General features: G+C 37.1%; 2 protein-coding genes, 1 long non-coding RNA gene and 1 pseudogene across 3 annotated transcripts; all 4 read right to left on the bottom strand.

The window, feature by feature from the left end:
* Nucleotides 1-10,530: 10,530 nt before the first annotated feature.
* PLP9 (PATATIN-like protein 9) lies at nt 10,531-12,032 on the bottom strand. The gene is made up of 2 exons (XM_086594721.1): nt 10,920-12,032; nt 10,531-10,833 (listed from the first exon to the last, which is right to left on the bottom strand). Exons 1-2 carry the CDS (start codon nt 11,871-11,873, stop codon nt 10,609-10,611), a joined length of 1,179 nt encoding a protein of 392 aa, XP_086450847.1. The 5' UTR covers nt 11,874-12,032; the 3' UTR covers nt 10,531-10,608.
* A 7,461-nt stretch (nt 12,033-19,493) lies between these two features.
* On the bottom strand, nt 19,494-19,850 carry LOC147518001 (uncharacterized). The gene is made up of 2 exons (XR_015213978.1): nt 19,766-19,850; nt 19,494-19,724 (listed from the first exon to the last, which is right to left on the bottom strand). It is a non-coding gene; the product is annotated as an uncharacterized LOC147518001 (long non-coding RNA).
* A 368-nt stretch (nt 19,851-20,218) lies between these two features.
* Nucleotides 20,219-20,368, bottom strand: LOC147518002 (5.8S ribosomal RNA; annotated as a pseudogene).
* A 1,808-nt stretch (nt 20,369-22,176) lies between these two features.
* Nucleotides 22,177-23,920, bottom strand: LOC147518003 (mavicyanin-like). The gene is made up of 2 exons (XM_086594722.1): nt 23,640-23,920; nt 22,177-22,783 (listed from the first exon to the last, which is right to left on the bottom strand). Exons 1-2 carry the CDS (start codon nt 23,806-23,808, stop codon nt 22,377-22,379), a joined length of 576 nt encoding a protein of 191 aa, XP_086450848.1. The 5' UTR covers nt 23,809-23,920; the 3' UTR covers nt 22,177-22,376.
* Between the last annotated feature and the right edge of the window lie 1,281 nt (nt 23,921-25,201).

A 25,201-nucleotide genomic window follows, 5' to 3' on the forward strand; every position in this document is an offset into this window, starting at 1 on the left:
CTTGTGCTCTCTCCTCTCTATCACACATTCACAATTACAATTCAGTTTGTGACAAATACGACAAAATCACAAAGTCATGCAATGTTATCCAATCCAAGTTTAGAATTAAGCAGTAAAACAAATAGCAAATTCATACATATGGACATCTAAAGTATGCGTGTACTCACAATTTTAAGCTGTGGAGAAGTAGTAATCCTTGGTTTGACATCAAATTCTTCAGTCCCCATCACCACTACATCCAAATTCTTCCCTTCCACTCATTTTTCTTCTTGTTGTGGTACTTTGATGCACTGTTTTTCTGCCATGATAGAAAAAAAACTCCTTTCGGGTATGTTTTATTGTTTTAAAGTCCGAAACGATATTATGTGAAAGTAGTAAAGGTATCGGGGATAGGTATGTAGTAGTAGGTTGGGAAAGTGATCATCCTTGCTTCCGAAAGAAGAAAGATGATATTCTTTACAAAAGATGGAAAACACTTGTTATATGATTGAGGATAAGTAAAGTATGGACGCAAACCTTTTTGCGTCCTTAAAGTACTGACATTTCCACATTCTTATTTAGTTGGTTTCCTTAATGGTTATTTTCTCGCTTTAGTTTTGTTACCAATTATATGATTTTCCTTTCAAATGCTTCCTATTTTATATATAAGATGTACGAATACCCAGGAACTATGACCTTGAAATTTACATTAAGTGGGAGTGTACCATTTAGGCGTACATACCTTGTTGTGCGATGCAAAGTTGGAGAGTGAACCCTGATTAAAAATTTGTAGTAGCTGTTAATTTGAGGCCAAGTGAGCGGCAAACTATATGGGGATAGTTTCGATCTGCAATCTCCATCCCCTAGATGTCTTTCAAGGGAAGAACAATTATGTTTTTTGACGCTTGAATCATTGCCTCAACCTTCCAGTTTTGTTTCTCGTGTATCAACTCCCAAGTTTTAATTAAGGTATATAGTAGCAAGAATTTAGGTAATTTTTCTGAGGACTCAAACAACATTTTTCTATTGATGTCAGTATGGCTGTTAAAGTCAAGTAATTATGTATTCACACTATATGGTTGCGTACAATTTTTTATTTGATTGGATCGAGAAGTTTTCTGGCTATTTGGGTTCTTGGGTAAGCTTCCTGATTCCATGAACGGATTTAGGCACCTGTCCCTAGAATGCTGTCAACTCTTGTGTTGAGCTAAGCCCATATTTGATGCATTAGAGAGGGTAGCCTATGGGTCTGGTGATGAAGACATTTTGTTTTTTTTTTTACTTTTGGTTCCTCTTAGCTATAATGTGGGGCTAGCTTGTGAAGTTTTTCATAATATGAAAAATATGAAATCTAAGAACGAGGGCTGGATTGCCCTTAAGCTGGATATGGCTAAAGCTTATGATAGGGTGGAATGGGTCTTTCTAGATAGCATCTTTGAAAAGTTGGGGTTCAATCAGAAGTGGAGACACATGATTCAGCAATGTGTCTCTACTGTGTCCTTTCAAGTAATGTTAAATGGGTCTCCTCTAGAAAAGTTTGTCCCTGAAAGAGGAGTGAGGCAAGGGGATCCCCTATCCCCCTACTTGTTCATTCTTGTCTCTAAGGCACTATCTAGGATGGTCACAAAAGCTGAATAGGAAGAGGAGTTGCATGGCATAAATATCAAAAGGCAATCCCCCTGCTCTAACACACTTGCTTTATGCGGATTATCTCATTCTTTTCACAAAAGCAAATGTGGTGGAGTCAGGGAACCTTAAAAGAATTCTGGATGGTTATTGTGAGGCTTCTGCCCAAAAGATAAACTTTGAAAAATCTAGTGTGCTCTTTAGTAGAAATGTGTCTTATAGACAAAAATTCAGACTTAAAAGATTCTGAAAAGTTAGGAATTTTGCTCCTAAAGAAAAATATCTTGGTGTTCCCATCATGTTATCAAGGAAAAAGTCTGAGGACTTTGATTACTTGGTGGACAAGATTCATAACAAAATTAAAAGATGGAGAGCTAAGGTTCTGTCCCAAGATGGCAGGACAACTCTCATCCAAGTTGTGATTCAGTCTACCCCCCTATATGCTATGTTAACTTATGTGCTCCATGTCTCAACTTGCACTAAGATTGATAAGACATGTAGGGACTTCTAGTGGGCAGGCAAGGAACAAACTAAAAGTGTCAACACCATAGGGTGGGAGCAAATATGCCAACCTAAAGATATTGGAGGGTTGGGTCTAAAGAAAGCTAGAGATATGAATGTAGCCATGTTGGCTAAACTACCATGGAAAGCTGCTACGGATACTCAGTCTCTCTGGACTAGAACTCTGTTTAGCATCTATGGTAAACATTGGATAGGGGATGTTAAAAAACCCCCAGACAAAGCTTCTTACTTTTGGAAAGGCATCCATAAGACTTTTAATGACATAAGTGGGGGTTTGATCTGGGCTATAGGCAATGAGAATTCTATCTCAGCCCTAAAAGACCCATGGCTGAAATGTAATGGAAAACCTATAACTCTGGAGGAGTTGGGGGTGGGTGCTTGCACCTACCTTGGAAAAATATGTGGTCTCTGACTTGTTTATGCCAAATAAGAGTGGGTGAGATGAGGCTAAACTTAGCCTTCATCTCAACCCCTTTATTAGCAGCAAGGTTCTAGAAGTCAAAGTCAGACCTGAGGTGAATACTACTGACAAAATGAAATGGGAGAAAGACAAGTATGGAAAAATTATTGTTAAATTAGCTTATAACTTTCTTAAGCCAAAGGAGGAGGTGGGCCAAAGCTCTAGCTGTAACCCCCTCACCCTCAAGCATATCTGGAAGGCTCCTATCCCAGCATACATACAAATGTTTCTCTGGAAACTATACATGCAGATATTACCTATGGGAGATGTCCTAGCAGAAAGAAGATTAAAAGGGGACTTCTCCTGTCTTTTCTATCCCAAGGAGCTGGAGTCAGTAGAACACTTGTTCTTTACCTGTGAATGGGTAAGGACAGTGTGGTTTAGGTCTCATGTTGGCATGAGAATGCACAAGGAACAACATATCTCCTTGAGAGAAAGAATTGATCTGATCTTGGCATGGTGCTGCAGTTCTGACACAGAGCTTAGGCTGCCTGGTACCCACATTGTTGTCTTGATTCAGCAGATTTGGCAAGCTAGGAATTACCTTAAATTTGAAAATAGGAAAGCTAATCGTGAAAAGCTGATAAGGGGAAGCATAATTCTGGCAGAGAAATGCTATCTGGCATTTAGAGAAGATTATCTCAACTCAAAACCTGTTTTAGATATAGTAGAGAATAATTTTGAGAATGTTTTTCCTCTTATGCCAAATGATAGTATAATCATTAGATTTGATGCTTCCTTTTACAGGCAGTATGGATGGGATGGAGCTGGAGCTATTGCTGCAGACAGTGAGGGAGTCATAGTAGGAGCAGCTGTTCGAAGGTTTAAAGCTTTGGAAGTGGCAGAAATTGAGTTGGGAGCAGCTGAAGTCGCAATGCTGCTTGCAAAGCATCTTGGAAGACAACATTTTGTGTTAGAAGGGGATAATCTTGAAGTGATTAGAGCCTTACAGGGTAGCTCTTGTAGATGGAATTGGGAAGGGGTTAAGAATCATATTATATCCTTAGGGTCAGGTCTTAGGTCTTTTGCTTTTAGATGGATCAGTAGGGGCTTTAATGGGGATGCAGACTCGCTAGCTACTTGGTCATATCAACAGTTAGGAAGGTCTGATCTTCCAAGGTGTATGTTAGTCTCAAACTGCTATCCAATGTCTGTGTGATATTTGCAATATATATATGGTAGTATGATTTGTAAAAAAAAAAAAAAAAAAGTTCATTAGCGCATAAGGAGAAGGTTCGTTAATGTGAGTAAAGAATTCTGGCATAGAAACTTTGACAGAGTAACTCATGATGTGAATAAGACAAACTCGCTCCTGAGGCCTATCCTTGTATTTACTTTGATGTTGTAAAGCTTGATTGGTTAAAAAAATATTTTTCTTTTACACGTTCAATGTTGTTGTTTTTGTGGTTTGTGTGGAAGTTAGTGAGATTATACTTAGATACGCATGTTGTCTTCTTTATGCTTCACTGAAGTATGTTGTGGCAATAACTAATAAATATTACGCAAAAGCAAAGATGATCTGAATATTTTGATGAATTCTGACCAATTGTAAAGTATCGGTTTGTATTATGACTGAAGAAAGATGCCACCCACTACGTGTTTGTCACTCCGGAAAAGGAAGAATTGCATTATTAATAGTAACAGCAATAACATTATTTTAATTCGATATGCCCAGATGAATAACTTAGGTTCTTAACAACAGGTATTCCGTTGAAGTATGAATAGGACATCAATCAGCTTTTACTCATACAATACTTCCTTGTTATCATATTTCACATAAGACCTCTGCGTCGCTTGTTGTCACTAACCGTCAGTGTGAGCGCGTGCCTCTTACCATCATTCTCTGGGACTTTGCGCCCAATGGTGGCCTCTATCCTTTGCTTTCTTCCCATATATCCTTTGCGGAATCCCTAAGAATCGCTTCAAAATTATCCAAATGAGATTTCAAGCGGTGAAACTGCGCAAGGAGTTTGACCACGGTTCCTTGATCAACGGGAGCATTTGTATCTACCAATTTTCTTGCATTGGCTATCGCTTCCAAAGCTGCCGCTTGTCCGTACTCAAATTAGCCACTCCAAAGACCCTGCTACTAATGATCCACTACCTACACCTAATCCTCGATTCAAAGAAGAACGTCCTCATTTGCGTAAGCTGCGGCCTCATCTCCTCCTGCGGTGTTTGATACATAATAGTTTCTTGACCTCGTCCATCCCCTAGAGAATGGATCATATCCTTCTTCACCCTCTCTCAAGCCCGTGTTAATTGCCTTCTTTTCAAATGCCATTTTGAAGTTCTCCGCCCTCTTTTTCTTGTTCATTTCCACCAACCTCACAGCCTTGGTGTCCAATCCCTTTTTCTGCTTAGAAATTGCCTCCAGTTCCTTCAGCCTGGCCTGGATCCTCTCCACTTCCGCCTTATTCCGCTTGCTCTCTGCCACCTCCATTTCTCTCATCAAGCGTTCTTTTTCAGCTGCAATGTTCAATGGCCTCAACGACGCTGATTTCTTCTCCTGCAACATTATTTTCACAGTTTCCGATGAGTAAACATAACTGATTGCCTTCTGTATTGTCCACAGGAGTAAAATTTTATACCAACAGACAACCACATCCATTAACTCTGCAAGATATTCCATTCAATGTAGTCGTTCTCATCCACCCTATCAATAGTTGCACTTCTTCAAACTGCCAAAAACACACTAAGGCAAAGTATATCCTCTTCCCAACCTTAAATATTCTACCTCTCCATGCTAATGCATGTGTGCCTTTAATTGTATTTCCCATAACCCCATGACATACTATCAAACTGTTAATGAACACCTAGCATAGTAGTTGACTCAACAGGTTACCTAAGATATTTACACATAATTTATGGCTTCAAACTTCAAAAACCATTACGGTCAGCGGCTTTTAAATGACAATCTGGGACTTTATGGTCTGTGTATTGGATTAGTTTCATGGTCACCAAGGAATATCTATAAAATAGTTGTCAAATAAAAAATTAAAATAAAAGGCAAAGTAATTAAGGTGGAAGCAGAGATTCTATTTCTTCAACGTGAATGTTATGTCTAGACTGGCTTTGGCCAAAAACTAAAAGAAGAAAATAATTCAACTTAATATGACACATAACCTTAGACATAAGTCAAACAGAAATAAATCCAAATTTAGATTTATATATACCTCATGAGCAGACTACCATGGTTGATGGATCATATTTGAGTTATGCAACATTTGAAACAACAAAAGTCTTAATTGATTTCTGCATGCTAGACCTGCAAAGTTCATTCAAACCATTTTCTGATATTCTATGATTTTCTTGGAATGCTACACTTTTTCGATGATGATGTAATGTTTAAATTACTGCTTTAAATTTCATCTTAAACAAAAGCAGAGAAACTTTGTAAATTTTGCAAAGTATGTGCTTACATAATCCTGTTCCAAAGAATATATAGGTCAAAGTTGTGAATAATGCTTGCATAGTGCAGACACATTGATGCAACATCAAATACAATGCAACAACTATCTCCTGGTTGAAGAATGGTCTATAAATTACCATGGCGCACATGGAATCCCATTGCCTTTAATATAACTTGAAGAATAGTACCTTTACAGATCCCCATCTTCAGATTCTCAATACTCCAAAGACATACCCTTAATTAACCTATAATGATACTCTTAGTGAACATTCTCATCCCTTACGACATACAATCCCAAATGACAATCAAAAAACCACCATGCAATTACATTAATATGATTATATAATGCAATTAAAAATTATCAATGCAACACTTCAAACATTTAACAATTTACATCAAAGCAAAACCTAAATCCTTTATTCTATTGAACTCCTAGTCAATAAGTCAAGGAATAAAGATCCCTAGAAGGAAGCATTCTCTTGACAAAGAACATCTAACTCTTAAAAGTCATGCTAAACACCTAGTTTTGTCTCCAATGAAAAGTCATACTGAACACCTAGTTTCTTTTCCAATGAACTATTTTTTGTGTAAAATTCCAACTACCTGGATGCAGTGAATGTACTACTATATGAATGTAATACCATATTGGTTGTAGCAAAGTGTAAATTACTTCTGTGATATAGGCTACGTGCTATAATTGTTTGTAACCCACTATTCATAAAAAAAAAAAAAAAAAAAAAAAAAAAAAAAAAAAAAAAAAAAAAAAAAATACTCATCAAATGACTTGCATCAAGATATATTTGTGCTCCCAAATGTGCCCCCACCAAATAGAATCAATCTCAAACAAACAAAAACAATGGAAACCCAAATTCACATAAAAAGAATCATTTAATTTCAATTTAATCAATAAGATCATCTCCACACCTTCATATTCAGAACCCATCATTAATTTCAGAAATTAAACAAACCCCAATAAATCACAAATCTAGGAGATGAAAAAAAAAGAATTTGGGTTTGGTTTTGGTTTTGGTTATCATCAGAATGTTCAGATAAAAACACCAAAAAAGGCAGAGATACAAATAAAGAGAGGAAAATCTAATACCTTCCTCCCCAAAGTCCCAAACTCTCTCTCTATCTCTACCAAACTGCAATGCTTTGCTTTTTCAATAGTGTAACGTCTTCAGACGAATGGTCTTTTTCTTCACACCAAACCTTATAACCAAAAAGAAAAACAAACAGTGAGGAGTTGTTTGTCGCCTTTGTTTAAGGAGTTGATGGCTTCTGCTATTAATGGACCTGGGAATTTTATAGGGTTTGGAGGAATGGGGGTTGAATCCGTTTGCGATGAATTTTGGTGGCGGGGGTGATTCTTCATCGATGTTGGGTTTTTTGAGTGGTGGAGAGAAGGAGGTGATGGATGAGAAATGGAGGAAGCAACAGATTTTAGAGTTGGAGGTTTATTTGAAGTGGGTGGAATTGGTTCACTTTTCAGGTTTATGTTTGTTTAAGAATGGAGATAAGAGAAAGAGAAAGGTTTTTTGTTTTTTTTTTACGAACTATTGAAAAGGGCGTGGATTTGCTTTTTTTTTTTTATGCGGACGGTGACGTGTCTCTATTAGAATAAAAAAGGGGTTGACGTGTTTTACTAAGAGCATTCTCAACCATTGAGTATTCATGGTCTTTGATTACTACAACTTTTGGTGGATAAATAGTACATTAGTATTACTACTACTTTCATATTTTTGGGAAAGTTAGGATGGGCAGCTAGATCCATCCGCCCTGCCCCTTGTTCTAAGGCACAACCTTACAATTGTTAAGAGTAACATTTAATTTTCTTTTCTTTATGGTTATATGGTGGATCGAGACTAATCATTTATTTTTATTTTTACCAAAAATAGACTAATTATTTATTTATTTATTTTTTCAATGTTAAAATAATTTTAATGGGACACATCTTTGATGTCATGTGAGAATTAATTCAGATTATGATAATGCCTTCACCACTACCCTACTATGCAATGCTAAAACTTATACTACCGTGCTACAATGCTACTACTATCACACATGATTTTATTTTTTTCTTTTATTGAAACATTAAACAATTGGATTTATTTTGTGCGAAAGTGCAGCATTTTTTATAATAATAAAATTTACTGTAATCTTAGAACACAGAGAAAGAAGTTGATCCAGCTAACCCAAGTCACAAACTCACGTCTACTTCATGTAAAAAACAGGATATCCCCTAGATCCCGACCCCCAAAAGTACAACATAATCAACTAAGAGCACGTCCAATATGATGTTATATGGGGTTGCTAAATGCCATATAGGACTCCAAACACCAAAATATCAGGCTGTTAGAAAAGTTTTAAATTTGGCTGGTGTGATAAACCAAGTTAAATTTGTGGTCTTGTCTTGTAGTTGCTATAATTATGTTCCAAGAGATGGACGACAAAATTTATGCTATTTGTACGCTAAATTTCAACAAACGACACATTTTCTGCTCTCTATGCTTTAACTTTCAATTTAAAGTTTAGAAAATATTAGACGGATGACACACTTTTTGTCAAATTTGACACTTCAACTTTAAAATCTCGATTGGAATTGTTTTTCAGTTTTCACATGACAAATTTGACTTGGCTGACTAAAGTTGCTAAAAAAAACTTTAGATGGCCCGTTTTAGCAATTCCCATTGAACTTGCTATAGCACCAAAGTGACCCAGCTACCAAAATAGACAATACTACATATAATTTTTATTTTCCCTAGCTATCATCTAGCCATCTAGGCACCTTCTTTATAATGGCAACACTTGGATTGGAGTTGGATTGTGGTGACCATTCACAAGAAAAATATAGATATTATGCATTTAGTTGGCATCCATCAAGACTTTGTACTATTTTTTCACGGAATGGTATAAATTCAATAGGATAAAAGGAAAGGAAGGTAATCACTTCTGCTACATTCATAGCATTTTTAACGGGAAATTAAATAATTAATGACACTATACTCAGTACGTACTTGTTTGTAAGGAAGGAGCTTGTATGACAATTAACTCCTCTGATGAGACAATGTTCGAGCCAACTACCATTCTTAAAGTTCAACTCATACAGCGCAAAAGTTCAACAACATTTTATAACAACCGTCAGTTTCTACAGATAAGGTTGGTTAAAAGCATTGTGACGGGCAATATTACTTGATCAGGATCGCAAGAGTGGACTTCTTCCGAACAAACACTTGAATACTTGATGGATCAATTTTTAAATGATTTGTTTGCATTGGGTTTTCAAACATTGATACAGATGTGGATCTTAGTACCTCAATTTTGTGTCTCTTCACGCTCAAAATGTAGCCGGACTTGAAAGAATTGGAACACTTGTTTTAAGCTGTACCTTTTAAGGTTCCATTTGAGTATTTAACTGTGCACATATGTATGATGCAATCCAAGATTCCTAGTACAGACTACATACAATACGAAAATGGATTTTGCCGGTTTTTGGCTTAACTCTTGTTTCTTCCAATTAAGAACCGAATAAAACTTAGAGATTTCTAAAACTTAATAGGGATCAACCAATCTATCTTCCAGTTAAAATAAGTTTCGATTTTTTTGTCTTCACTATTACCTACTTGTGAATCCCTTTGGTTGAAGTTAAATCTTGATGACCTTGCAATTTCAACTTCTGTCAATATAATGCTCACTCAACAATAGCTTTTATTGCTTCTTGTTGTACCTTTCAAATCCTTTTAGATATCTTGTAATTTTGTTGCTGGAAGCTGGCCAAATAGGACCAAATGCTCTAGTACAAGCTGAAATGTCAAAAGTTTTTTACTAACAAGGTAATCCAAAAAAAAAACAAGGTAATCCAAGATTCCAAACCACCCTCATGACAGCTTTGAAATCTCAGTAGAAGAACCTATTTTTGTGTGTACGAAATATACGGTCGGATACTATATAGAAATGAAATCCTTTCAGACGAGGACCGAACGATCTGAACTTTTCTTTTTGAAAGACATGAAAGTGATCTATCACCGTGCTCCTTGATTATTGATGAAATAAAGTTCTACGGTTCTGATTTAATTAATTGCTGTCCCAACACATTTAGACTTCTAGTGTGTACAATGTGCAACACATTTCAAAACATAGCCAAAGCAGGATGTGTCCAATACTCCAATGTCCAGTCTACTGTGTTTTAGGACTTCAGGCTAATTTTGCAGAACTTTGCAAATGCAACTTTACGCTATTCATCGCTCCAAGACGTACGTCAATAACTTCAAAAGTTGCGTTAATCGTATAGCTCAATACATCACCAGTGGAACTCTTAAACCAATCTCATAGCCAACACCGTGTTATTTTTTTAATTTTTTTTTTCCATTAATCAAATTAATCGTTTACATATCTCCCTTGATCCCAAATTCCCAATTGTCAAATTGACAGGATTTTTTTTTGAATCCCTAGTCAAATTGAATTGAAAATGCCACAAATTCGAGAGAGTTAATCTCAAGAATCTGTATCTAAGGCTCTAAGTTGGCAGAGAAACTAAAATACAAATTTATTTCACAAATTTTGAAGAAGTAAACGAAGAAGAAAAAGGTCAAAACAAAATAACAAAAAACTAACGACCGTCATCTAGTGGTCTAACAGTGTTGTTGTTTTTGCATGGACTTGGCGGCAGACTACTTTTCCCAGATGCTAGAAGTCGTTGCACAAACTTCTCGATTCTCTCTCCGTTACCCTCCGTCAATAACCGTTTCCCGCCAAACGGCAACGATTCCACTCCTCTTTCTTTCAACACTTGTTCCACCGACGCTTCCACGTTTTTCTTTACAAAACCGTTCGCCTGTTTCCCATTAATTACATCATTAACCAATGAAATTAATAATTAAAGAATGGTCATTATTATTATTGAAGGAAATAATTTATTACCTGAATTCTAACGTAGTCCGTACGATTCCAAGAAAACGCATTTCCAAGCATTTGATCAACAGTTTCAGAAACACCATCGAGAGCAATATTAACAACAGATGGCGTAGAACAATCGCCATTACGCGACAGTTTCATAGGAGAAGAACAAGTCAACGATCCGTTACCAAGTGAAAGAACAAGCAAATCTTCAACACCGTTAACTGACGGAAAATCACGTTTATTATGCAAAACATGAGTGACAGCAGCAGCCGTTGGATTATTCATGACTAATCCACCATCAATTGCTAAACAACTAGTTTTCCCATCACTTGAACTTAACTCAAACGGCTTAAAAAGACTCGGTGTCGCTGACGTGGCACGGCAAACTCTCCATAACTCGAAATCATAACTCAGTGACTCAGTAGCGTCAGCTCTTGAGAATACAAACGGAGCAGAACTGTTCAGATCGTAACATGGAACAAGCAATGGCTTACAAGTGTCTTTTAGTGTTAAAATCTTGCCATCTTCTCTAGTAAATGCTTCTTTTAACACTTTCTCAATGCTTTTGTTGGAAAATCTTTTACGTCGATGAACAATACCACTGCAAACTGGATAGAACATTTCTGACTGTTTACGCGTCAAGAAGTTCACTGCTTCTTTAGCTGTAAACAATGGACGTCCATTTCCATCATCAGCAGTTAGCATTACGGCATAAAGCGCCCCAATGCCGGTACCAGTGAAAATATCGAAGAAATCAGCGATTCTTGAGTTGGAATCGCTAGTTTTGAGTTGGATCTGATCTTCAAGATGGATTAAAGCAGATCCTGAAATGTAACCTTTAGTTCCACCACCATCTATACTAAGAATACGTACTTTCTTACCTTGGTCACAATGTGAGAGCCATTTTTGCTCAAGTGTTGAGAAAATCTCTAACGTAAGCTTACTTAGTTCCATTTCTGTTGTAACTGTTTCCATGATGAACAAGTACTTGAAGAGTAGTTGAAGGTGAAGTGAAGTAGTAACGCTGGATGTGTGTATAAGATCCGTGAAAGTGTTAAAGATGATCTCACGCTTTGTTAGTGAGAAGCATTAATGGTGGGAAATATCGAAAAATGTTTCTCTAGCTTTCTTTGTGTTTACAGTTGTTATGGCGAATGGAGAGTTAAGTGAGTTGAGGGAGTAAAAAAAGCCCAAACAAGTGTGAGAGAGAGAAGGGTTGGGTTAGGGTTAAGGTTAAGGTTTAGGTTAAGGGGGCTGTTATTTTATACAAAAAGATTCTGATTCTTTTTTTCTCTGTTTCCTATCGCTTTCTTTTTATCTCTGTTAGTTTTCTTATTTTAATGGAGTTTAATTACTTTTTACAGTTTTGATGCAGTAGAGAATAGGAGGCACGTGTAAGGCTCTTTGCCAGTTTGCCGTCGTGCGCACGTGTATCTCTCAGAGGTTTGATTGGTTTAAGAGTTTTTGCTAAGAGTTCGGCTTTTTAGTCGGCTTGATGCGCGGAGTGGTTTTCTCTTGGGCCGTCATTGGACCAATAAGAAGTTCACCAGAAACAAAGTCTAACCCCGGCCCATGAGATGGGATGGTTGATTTTTCTGAAGCCCCATGTTAAGTGTGTGGGATTCCCTCCATTTATTGGGTGTGTGTTTTTTAATCTTTGCGCCAAATCCATTATGGAACCGATAGAAGAAGAAAAAAACATGGAAGTCGCATTTTTTGAGCAAGATGTCTGGAACCAAAGATGAAGACCATGAGTTAATACTCATCAAATTCTTTTCTTTACAGTAATCTATGGAATTTTGTATGGTATGTTGCGCGTAGTCTGTTAATTCCCAAAGCAAAGTAAATGAAATCTGCCTATTAAGTACATATAGACCGAGTCTTAGACATTGACTGGGTGCTAGACATATTTTGGTTATTTTCAAGAGATGACCAGACAGAACTCTAGTTTTCATGAGCCAAGGATTTAGTGAAACGTATTTTAGAGGAACACAACCAATTTTTTAAAGAAGTATCGGTCCCCTCCTTGATATCGAGTACCATATGGAAACATGTCTTTTGGCTTGTGAAATCTGCCTATGAACATCAGGACGGTGACATAGGATTCTTCCTTTGTAGAAGAACAAGTTATTCCCATAACTCATGTCCCCTTCTATGTTCTTTCTTAGAATGGTTCACTCCATGAAATTTACCAGCAAGCTTGATTGGTTAGGGCATCTCCAATGGGGGGTGTAAACTGTATAGAGTGGAAATTTTACACTCTAAATATCAAAAAACTCTCTCCAATGGGGGTGCTATACCGTAGGTAATAGTGTATTAGCTAATAGAGAGGGTGGGAATTCCCTCGCCATTAGTTAATAAAAATCGGGCGACACTTTCGAACCGACGTCCCGAGTGAAATAATTTTTCGGACGCCACTTGGAGTAACGCCTCTTTCTAATTCTAAAGTAATTTTTTTAACCGGACGCCACCCAAGTGACGAATTAAAGGGGCGCCACTTGGAGTGACGTCCGAGTTTAAAATATATATATTTTTTACACTCTTCCATTGGAGAGTATAGAGTGTGGATATTTATAAGCTACACAATACTATACAATTAGAGGTGTAAAATCCTAATGGCACTTACGTGGAGCCTAGGTGGAGGTGTAATTTTACACCCCCCATTGGAGATGCCCTTATAAAATTTACTGGTACAGATTAGGTCCAATTTGGCAACACTCAAATGAAAAGTACTTCACTCATTGATTTGTGCTTGTTCCATTCCGACTATTTTCTTGTTTTGAACATGAGGCATGTCTACGGTTGTTTGTTAGAACTTCGTAGAAAATTTTATGTGTCCTGATATCCCTTTTCTCTTTTTTTTCCACTGTAATTCTGCAACTAGACAAAGCAAAGAAATCAAAGAAAAAGAAAAAGGTCCTCAAGATTTTAACAATCTAGACAGGGTCTATGAAGTGTTGGAAATGTGAATGAATTTGTGTCCTCATGGGTTTGAACCCATGACCTTTTGTATCTACTACACTCTAATGTGGGGGGCTTTAGTCCCACATTGGTTACTAAACTTAAGACTCTTAAGTTTATATTGGTTGTGTCCTTATGGAGGGATAGTGTAGAGATATAAGGAGGTGCTCGCTACACACAAGGCCTCCTTTGGTTTGGGGGCTCTCGGAGGTGGGAGCTCCGAAAAACCTTAGTGCACGCCGCCGCCTGGGGGTGCAAATCCACCCAATCGGGCTTCGCGTGGGTGCGAAGTAATCGGGCTTGTTTTTTGCGTTTTGGTATTCTTTCCAAAACTGAAATCAGAATAGATCTTTCCTTGATTCGAGTCAAACAATAAAGGCAATAGCTTTGAGGTTGCGCGTTTTTCAGATCTATAAAACTAAGGTCTCCCTGCTTTTAGAAAATACAAAAACACAACATTATTTTCCTCCTCGATTAAAAACGGTCCGAGTATCTTTGAGAGTTCCCGCAGAGGGGTCATTGGTGGTGACACGCCATCCATCATTTGTATCCTCGGAGACGACGCGGAGGCCGGCAAAGAACCATACCGGCGGGCGTTTTTCGTCTTAAGGAAATTGTGCCGAGCACAATCCTCAGTGATAAGTTTTACTTCCTTTCTTATTACTGTTTTTCGATACTAGATTTATACGATCTTAAGACGAAAAAACGATTGTCTAATAACGATCTGTTATTATCTAGTATTGTGCTCGTTGTTGTTAATACTGCTAAGATGGAAAAACCTAGTGGTAAGTCTGTCAAACCTGAGATTTTTGATGGCAGAAATTTTAAGCTACCGCGATGAAAATGCGGTTTTATCTTACTACTCGAAATTGGTTGAATGGATTTCGATTGAGAAACCCATTTACAATGAAAATGAAGATGAACCCAGTGTCGCTCGGGTGGTGTGGATGATGGGAAAAGAAAGACTATTTATGTAGAAATTATATACTTGATTGTCTTTCCCTTGATTTGTATGATGTTTATCTTTGGTAATGATCGCTACTCTTGAATTGTGGAGTTTACTTGATAAGAAGTATGCTATCAAGATGCGGTTTCTAAGAAGTTTCTTGTAGGAAAGTTTCGAATTCAAGATGGAAGATGGGAAATCTGTTGTTTCTCAAGTGGAGGAGCTGCAAATAATTATTCATGAGATTTTGCGGAAGGTTATAAAATCTGCAAAGGCTTCCGGTGTTGCTTCCAAAGATTGAGAAACTCCCTTCCTCGTGGAAGGAGTACAAAAAAATTCTCAAACATAAGAAGAAAGAGATGACACTAGAAGATCGATCGTCAACCTTCGGATCGAGGAGGATAACAGAAGGCTGAAATCAATGTGGAGACTTGAGGAAATGAAGGCTAAAGGCTAACTCGTGGAAGGTAACGCTAGTTCTTCTAAGTCTAAATCAACTAAATTCCCCGTCAAAAAGAAACCATATCGCGAACAAGAATAAAATAGTCCCACCTCACTTTAAAAAGAAACCTTACAATCCTGAAATTCATTGCTATGTGTGTGGATCTCGAGGTCATATAGCCCCGGATCAGAAATTCAAAAAGGTCCGAATGATGGGAAGAAAGACAAGGCACAAGCAAATGTAGTTCGGGATGGTAACTTTTCTCATTGGTTACCGAGGTTAACTTGGTGAGTAACATGATCGACCGGTGGGTAGACACTCGGGGCACCAAACACATCCGTGGGCACTAAAAGTGCATTTATAGTCCTTCACTCCTCCGGGAGAAGGAGAAAGTCCGCTCATGGGTAACTCATCCGCTTCTAGAGTTGAAGGAAAAGGGACTTAATTTGAAGTTCACTTAAAATGTTCTTAATTTGAAGGATGTTCTTTATGTTCCCCGATATTAGGAAAAATCTGGTTTCGGTTCCCTTTTAAGTAAGAAGGGGTTCAAACTTGTCTTTGAGTCGGACAAATTTGTTCTCACTAAAGGGGGAGCCTTTTGTGGGTAAAGGTTATTTAGATGAAGGCTTGTTTAAGCTCAATGTAACCGATTCTCGATTTAAATAAAGCATCTACTTCTTCTTATATGGTTGAGTCATTTGATGATGGTGGCATAGTAGACTTGGACACGTTAATAATGTTTCAATTAAAAACCGATGCATCTAGGTAACATATCCAAGAATACTATTTCTGAAAATAAGAGATGTGAAGTATGTGTAGAATCTAAATATGCTAGGAAACCTTTCAAAAAGGTAGAAAGAAACACTGAGTTGTTGGCATTGATTCACACTGACCTATGTGATCTTAAAGGTTACATGACTAGAGGAGGTAATAAATATTTTGTTACATTCATTGATGATGCTTCACGTTTCATCATGTTTATCTTCTTAAGAGTAAGGATGATAGCTTAGCTAAATTTATTTCCTTTAAAACTGAAGTTGAGAACCAGTTAGACAAGAAAATAAAAATAGTTAGGTCTGATAGAGGAGGTGAATATTCTGGTCCTTTCAATAAATTTTGTGAAAATAATGGTATTGTACATGAGACCATCGCCCTTTATGCTCCCCAATCGAATGGGATAGCGAGAGAGAAAAATAGGACTCTCAAAGATATGATCAATTCAATGATCAATAGCTCTGGGGCTTCTATGAACCTATGGGGGGAGGCTTTGCTAACGGCCCGTTATATTCTGAATAAGATACCTTTTAAAGACACAGATAAAACTCCATATGAGATGTGGAAAAATAGGACACCGACTTATAGATTCTTTAAAGTGTGGGGGTGTTTGGCTAAGGTATCTATACCAACACCCAAGAGGACTAAACTTGGCCCTAAAAACCGTAGATTGTGTCTTTATTGGGTATGCATGAAATAGCAAAGGCTCTGAGTGTTTTAGTCTTCAAATCTAAAAATAAATTTGTTGATGATAATACCATTATTGAGTCTAGGGATGCTGTCTTTTTTGAGGATAAATTCCCATTTATTGAGAGATCGGGAGGGACTCCGAGTTCTTCTACACTTGCTCCTAGAGTTCGAGAAGATTCTTCTGATGAAGATGAAATTGAACTCAGGAGGAGCAAGAGACCTAGGACTAACACCTCTTTTGGACCTGATTTCCTTACTTTCTTAGTAGAGGAGGATCCTCAGACCTATTCAGAGGCCATGTCATCTTCCTCGATGCGATTTTTTTTTGAGAGAGGCCATTCTAAGTGAATATGAGTCCATTATAACCAATAACACTTGGGAGCCGGTTGAGTTGCCCCAGTTGTAAAACTATTGGGAATAAATGGTTATTTAGAAAGAAACTTAAAGCGGATGGATCCATTGATAAATATAAAGCGAGATTAGTAGCAAAAGGCTATAAACAGAGAGAAAGGGTTTGATTTCTTTGATACCTACTCTCCTGTGACAAGGATTACATCTATCGAATGTTAATAGCCTTTGCTTCTATTTCAGAATCTCGTAATTCACCAAATGGACGTTAAAACGGCATTTCTAAATGGGGAATTACAAGAGGAGATATATATGGATCAGCCAGAAGGGTTTGTCTTAGAAGGCCTTGAAAGAAAAGTTTGTAGGCTAAAGAAATCTCTTTACGGTCTCAAACAAGCTCCTAAACAGTGGCATGAGAAATTTGATAGTGTGCTAATCTCTAATGGTTTTAATATTAATGAGGCAGATAAATGTATTTATTGCAAATTTGAGGAACAATCTGGTGTAATTATCTGTTTATATGTGGATGACATGTTGATCATTGGAACCAGTTTAGAGACCGTCAATAAGACTAAATCTTTTTTGAGTAAGCATTTTAACATGAAAGATTTGGGTATCGCTGATGTCATTCTTGGCATTAAGATAGTGTATAATTCTGATGGAATTACTTTGTCTCAATCTCATTATGTAGAGAAAATGCTTAAAAGATTTAATCAATTTGATCGTGTACCGCCCGAACAACACCATATGATCCTAGTATACATTTGACAAAAAAATACCGGATTAGGTGTATCTCCTTTAGAGAGTTTTCTAGGGTTATAGGTAGTCTCATGTATCTTATGAACTGCACTAGACCCGACATAGCTTACCGTAAGCAAACTTAGTAGATACACCATAAATCCCAAAGAATGAGCATTGGGATGCTCTTATCGGTATTGAGATATTTGAAATATACTTCAAATTATGGTGTTCATTATGGCGATATCCAACGTGCTTGAGGGGTACAGTGATGCCAATTGGATTGCTTGATTCTCGTGAATCTAAATCCACTAGTGGTTATGTGTTCACTATGGCGGGGGTGCTTATGTGTCTTGGAAATCATCTAAGCAAACTTGCATTGCCCGTTCCACTATGGAATCTCGAGTTTATAGCTTTAGACAAAGCTAGTGAGGAAGCAGAGTGGATCGAATTTTTGATGGATATCCCGCTTTGGCCTAAACCCGCTCCACCGTCTCTATTCACCGTGATAGCCAAGCCGCTATCTTGAGGGCCAAAAATACTTCCTATAATGGGAAATCTCGACATATTCGTCGAAGACATAACACCGTCGCGACGACAGCTTGTTAAGAGATGGGATCATAGCTATTGACTTTGTGAGGTCAAAAGAAAATTTAGTCGATCCTTTAACTAAAGGCCTAGCTAGAGAGTGGTTTTAGTACATCGAGGGGATGGGGCTAAAGTCTATTAAAGACTAATTGCCTATTTAATTAAATCACCGATAACCGACACCCAACCTTCGCGGAATGGAGATCCCGTGATCAAGGTTCAATGGGGAAACAAGTTATCTCAAGGCGGATTTGTGGGGGGTACTACACCTAGAGTGAAAACTCGTACCCATCCCTATGATGTGTAGTAGTACCTTCAGATCATTTAAAGGATGAGTGAATACTCTTAATGCTTTCTATAGCCGGTTTTTCCAATTGGGGTGTAAAGATACAATTACACTCGATAGAGGCACCTATATGAGTGAGGAAGTAAAAGCCGCCTCTATGAGAACTTATAGGCTTGTTCTCTAGAGCACTCATGAAACCCAGGAAGCTCATGGCTATCTGAAAGCACAACCGAGGGAACTCTATGATGATTTTTGAAGTTATGTGTGTTACCTGTTGACTAGGCTTACATATAGGTTGAACAGTTCAAGACTAAGGTCACTGGTCAACTAGTAATCCCGACAGACAAACACCAAGCGAAGGTTCAAGTCGTATGACACCTTGACCCATTCATAACTTCTTCATACTCCGCACATTCTTGTTTTGTTTTTTTCTTTTCTTCGCTTTCTTAATAATTCCATTCATGTGGGGATTGTTGGAAATGTGAATGAATTTGTGTCCTCATGGGTTTGAACCCATGACCTTTTGTATCTACTACACTCTAATGTGGGGGCTTTAGTCCCATTATTGGTTACTAAACTTAAGACTCTTAAGTTTATATTGGTTGTGTCCTTATGGAGGGATAGTGTAGAGAGATATAAGGAGGTGCTCGCGCGCACACAAGGCCTCCTTGGTTTGGGGGCTCTCGGGAGGTGGGAGCTCCAGAAAACCTTAGTGCTGCGGTGCCCCCACACACGCCGCTAGGGGTGCAAATCCACCCAATTGGGCTTCGCGTGGGTGCGAGTACTGGGCTTGTTTTTGCGTTTTTGGTATTCTTTCCAAAACTGAAACTGTAACAGTCTTTCCTTGATTCGAGTCAAACAATAAAGGCAATAGCCTGAGGTTGCGTTTTTTCAGATCTATAAAACTAAGGTCTCTCCTGTTTTAGAAAATACAAAAACACAACATTATTTTCCTCTGATTAAAAACTGGTCTGGAGTATGCTGAGAGTTCCTGCAGAGCTGGTCATTGGCTGGTGACACGCTCATCCACTGTTGTATCCTGGGAGACGTACGCTTGAGGCCGGCAAAGAACCATACCGGGCGGGCGTTTTTGCCTTAAGGAAATTGTGCCGAGCACAATCCTCAGTGATAAGTTTTACTTCCTTTCTTATTACTGTTTTTCGATACTAGATTTATACATGAAGTGCTACGAAATTTCACATTGCCAATGTCTTCCAAGAATATTTTTGTTGTCATTGGACATGGATTGGGCAGTAAGAATCCAGTTGCCCATAAGAAGACCTATCCGCGCCAGGTGCAAACGAACCTACGATGACTCCGTTATCCAAGCCCAACTTCCCGAATTTGGGTTTGAATTTGGGCGTTGGGCTTGGATGTTGGTTAGCGTATACTTGTTGCAAGTTTGGACCTTTGATGCTGTTGCAATAAGTTTTTTTTTGGGTAAAAGTAGTTGATGCTTGATTTGGATGAACATTCACTCCAACGATTTAAGGAATCAAGTAATAAGGGATTGTGCTTTGGGGGGGGGGGGATCTCCACTCCCCATCCAACAGTGTAGTGGGATCTAACGGTTTCGGGAGCAATTTGCGTTTACAAATTCGATGGTTCACATGATTATGCAAATACCAAGTACGTATTGCATTTTGCTACATCTTCATCCATGTGAGAGCCTAGATCAATATTCATTGCTGAGAGTTGTTCAGGCATCCTGCTAAAATTAGCAAAGTCTAAAGGGATAATAGAGATGAATAGTGGAACTGATCCAGATTCAAGAATGGCCATCAAGAAATCCATTACAATAATTCTAGGGCAACATTATTTTTGGCATGGTTTAGTGATACAGATGATGTGGCAAACTATTTCTAATTCTTTAATTTCTTTTCTGTGACAAAAAAAATTAAAAAACCAAAAATAGCCCCCAATCCCTTCCTTTGTACTTTATCCCAATTCTCCTTCTCTCTTCCATTAGTGAAAAGTGAACAAGACTAATTTTGGGTTTTTTTAAAAGAAAATAGAGGAGGGTGTTTTTATGTTCTAATTGGAGACAAAATCTCTTTACAAATGCAAAATTTGTGAAAATCTTTTTTCATTAATAAATTTTTTAAATCATTTTTTCCAGCAAATCATTTTTTTTTCTTTGTTCTATTATTTATTATTTTATTAAAGTGGAGTTGTTGACCCTATTAACCAAATTATGTGGGATTGTATATTTCTTTCTCTTATCTGTATGTGGACCGGTATATATATATATATATATATACTAGCTTGTATGCCCGTGTATACGTACTGGCTCTTTTGAAAATATTTAGATTTTCTTTAGAAAATTGGGACTTCGGTTTTAGTCGCTAACCCGTTTTAATTTTCCAACAAATTGTTTTAATTAAGTTTTAAAAAACCGTTTTTTCAATTGGGAGAGAGATCTTTGTTTTAATAAAAAAATAATTCACATTTTAATTAGATATGCTAGATTTTCCCTTTTCAATGGTGGAGGAATTCCCATTTTAATAGGAGAATGATTCCCGGTTTAATTAGAAGTGCTAGAATTTGTTTAATAGAAAAGGAATTCTCGTTATAATAGGAGAATAATTCCCGTTATAAAAAAAGATTATCGTTTTTCAAATAGGAGAGAAATTCTCGTTTTAATAGGAGATGGCGTGGAATTTTAATAGAGCTCGAAAAATACCCCTTGTGGAATCTTTTGAAAACATTTATATTTTTTTAAAAAAATTGGGACTACCGTTTTAGTCGCTAACTATTTTTAATTTTATAACAAATTGTTTTAAATTAAGTTTTAAAACCCTGTTTTTCAATTGGGAGAGAGATTATGTTTTAATAGGAGAATGATTCCCGCTTTTAATTAGATACGCTTAGATTTTAAACTTAATTTTCAATAGGAGAGGAATTCTCATTTTAATAGGAGAAGGATTCCCCGCTTTAATTAAAAGTGTTAGAATTTGTTTTAATATGAGAAGAATTCTCATTATAATAGAAGAGAAATTCCCGTTTTTCAAATAGGAGAGAAATTCTCGTTTTAATAGGAGATGACGTGGAATTTTAATAGAGCTCGAAAAATACCCCTTGCGGGAGCTTTAATATTAAGATATATATATATATATATATATATATATATATATATGAGAAAATAGAAGAAAATCGGTCACAATCTAAAATTTATAATTTGAAATGTGGGATGTTGGTAAATGACTAAATGGGTGCAGAGGAGGGTTCTCAATTTTCCATAATTGGAAATAAAAAGGGTAGTAGAGTAATTTTGTTTTCTTTGTTTGAGTAGTGTATTTGAGAGAGTCAGTCACTAAACCGGGCCAAAATGCCTCTGTAGAATTCTGTAGAATCGCTGAGGGAAAAATTTACCAAATCTTTTCAAAAGCTGTATGTGTCTAATATGTTTCCTCATAATAGATATCATCGCATCACAAGATATGGTTAGAGAATCTTACAGTTTTATATCTGGCATCAGAACACAACGAAAATAGCAAAACTTTCAAGTAATTATTAGACATAGTTTTGCCAGCCAGTTCAAAAATCAGAAAATCCTTGGTAGTCTACATATCAATTCGAGAAATAAAACCATAATAGAATAACAACAATGAAATGATCATCTTACTCACTAGAAACTCAAAATCCAAACTATTAGACAATTACCACTTGACACTCAATAAATAAAGTAGAAATTCCTAACTGACCCTAATGGGCTATAGCCAACACGGCCAAACCAAAAGCTGCCCCAAGAACACCCTTGGAAGAAACAGAAGCACCACTTTTCTTGGGAGGAGAAGAAGGTAAAGGTGCAGGGGAGGGTGATGGTGCGTCAGAACCAGAATGATGATGATGAGAAGCTGGTGCAGCAGCTGGTCTAGGTGACGATGTAGGCGATGGTGCCTTGGAAGAGTTGACAACTCTAATATCAACCTTCTGGCCACCTTCACAGTGACCTGGATAACCACAGAGGTAGTAGAAGTGGCCATACCTGCTGATGGTGATTGAGTCATTGCCCGATTTGTACGTCTTAAGTGCCGCCTTCGTGTTGCATGTATCGTAGTCGTTATGACTCATCTCCAACACGTCATGGAACTGATTATTGTACTCGAAAACTGTAACAAAATTAAAGACGACCGGTGAAATTTAGTTAGACCAAAAAGAGTAAGTCCTTGCCCTAATTAATATTCACTATTGACCCGTAAGGATCTAAACCAATTTTGAGTTTTCATTGGAAATCATCTCAATCAAATTAGGTGGCCAGGAAATCCATATATACAGCTATTACATTATATACAGTTATACACAGAATAATTCAAAATATAGACAGTATATTTTGTCTACTTGATTGCCTATTATATTTAGATTGCCTTTTTTCATAATTTTGCATGTTTATAATGTGAGCAGTATTCACACAAATAGTCTCTATCAATCCATTTATATTTCTATTAAATTTTTAGATATGTTGCTACATCAGTAGAAAAGTATCAAAATAATTTGAGCAGATAAGACTTCAATCTTTTTGGGATCCCTCAAATCCTAATTAAGACACTACTATTAGTGCCGTTTTAGAAGGAAATATACTTTCAAGGAAAAGTAAAATTCAAAAGATTTTTGGTGGAAGAAAAACTTATTATTATTATTTTCTTGAACGTTTTATTTGATCACACAGAAAATTTATTTATCATAGAAAGTACTGTTTGGTGCTTTGCAAATTAGTTTTCACTTTTCACAGGGATTTTGGCATAGCATATCAATCTGTCTACGTAAAATCGTTTATTTAAAAAAAATCATTATTGTCAATATTTGATTCAAACAGGATTATTCCAGAAAAAGTCCTATCAATACGCACACAAAAACAAAGAGATAAAACTAAATAGACTGATCTAAACTTCTAAAGGACTTTTTACGAATATTTTATTAGTGGAATTATCATACATATTAATCATTAGATATGAGAAGAAAACTAACCAATAACATCTCCAATCTTAAACGTCTTCTCAGCAGCCCACTTCTTATAATCAACAGTACCCTGGGTACTCCAACCAGAAGCATCTCCAACTTTGTAAACAGTAGCCATGGACACATGCACCGATGCCATAACCAAGAACAACACCATAATATTCTTAACACAATCCATGACTGAAAAGTGAACGCTAATAGAAGAAGAGCAAGAGACAAGCGGAAGGAAGAGATTCGATAAAAAAAAAGTGAACGTAGTAGTCTTCTGAAACGTCCTTATTTATAACCTGTGTAATACCAAGTTTTCATTTTCTAATTAGTATTAAATTTGGTTTCTAAATTTGAATTTCACAAAAGTGGGTGATAGTGTGATACACCACTTCTTTTGAACCCAATTTAGTAACCAAATAAATGTAGTTTCCTAATCTAATCTCTTTTTTATTTACAACTTTTGGAATTCCTAATTATAGAGTCAGTCGGTCTGTCTTCCTAATTCTAAAGAAGGGAGGAAATTGGGCCTTCTGGGTTCGCCACAGGGGTTCTCTCGGGCTTTGTGGCGTTCACGCTTCATTGGGCTCGCTTTCTTTTGGGCTTTGGGTTAACTGTGCAATCATTTTTTTTTCCCGGCTAATCGTTAACTGTGCAACCACAGATCCACATTAAAGTGAAATCTGGAATTTCCTTTTTTATCCTAGGGATAGGCACATTTTGAAGTCATTTTGAAAGGGAAATTATGTGATGAATAATGAATAATGAAGCTAATATTGCCGAATCACTGCCTATATATTCTGCTATGGTGCTATTACTTGATTGTGTATCGAACTCAATACACGAGCTTTTTCTCGTTTTCCTCTTTAGACGCTTTGGACAATGTTTTTAGTTTTTCGTTTTAGACAATGTGGATGTGGACATGGCATCATGCATGTTGTGAGGGTGTAATATTCTCATTCAGAAATATCAAGTATGTGCTCAATACAGTGGAAATACCACACCGACTTCTGACCTAGTTCTTCGACCTACTTTCAGAACGACCTACATCATTAGCTCACGTCCACGAGCTACAAAATCGCTCTAGAATAGATCGACTTGCACATCACCACGCAGATCGTTTTATATCATGACTCAGCCTATCTTCTAGAAGCAATCATTACCAAAACAGCACTTACACAATCCATTACCGCAATTTACTAACCACCGTAACTAATCTCTATCATTATAGAATTCCTACCAATACCAACACCATTCCCATACTCCTTCTCAATCTTGACCATACATTTGTATTTGACAGTACACGTGTTAGATAGAGATCCACACTCTCCAGCTATAAATACTTTTCATATGAACTACGCCAGACCTGATTCTTCTTTCCCCCCTAGAATTGAGAGATAGATACGTAGGCAGTTCGCTCATCAACAAACTCGGTCTTTCCAATATCCAATCCTCTTCTCCTCCCAATTTTGTATGTAAAAGAAGACTAAAACGCTCCTTTACATTGGTGCTGTCTATGGTCTCGATTTCTTGAGAAACCACTTCACAAATCCTAAAACCAAAAAAAAAAATCCTCAAGCCCA

The sequence above is a fragment of the Coptis chinensis genome, chromosome 2, assembly GCF_015680905.1.
Source record: "Coptis chinensis isolate HL-2020 chromosome 2, ASM1568090v1, whole genome shotgun sequence".
In the NCBI taxonomy this organism is placed as follows: Eukaryota; Viridiplantae; Streptophyta; class Magnoliopsida; order Ranunculales; family Ranunculaceae; genus Coptis; species Coptis chinensis.

Excerpts from the sequence above, each read along its gene's own strand:
- PLP9 (XM_086594721.1), bottom strand. The coding sequence starts at position 11,873 with ATGGAAACAGTTACAACAGAAATGGAACTAAGTAAGCTTACGTTAGAG. Across the intron at positions 10,834-10,919 it reads CGGACTACGTTAGAATTCAG|GCGAACGGTTTTGTAAAGAA; the intron begins GTAATAAATTAT and ends AATGGGAAACAG.
- LOC147518003 (XM_086594722.1), bottom strand. The coding sequence starts at position 23,808 with ATGGATTGTGTTAAGAATATTATGGTGTTGTTCTTGGTTATGGCATCG. Across the intron at positions 22,784-23,639 it reads TAAGATTGGAGATGTTATTG|TTTTCGAGTACAATAATCAG; the intron begins GTTAGTTTTCTT and ends ATTTTGTTACAG.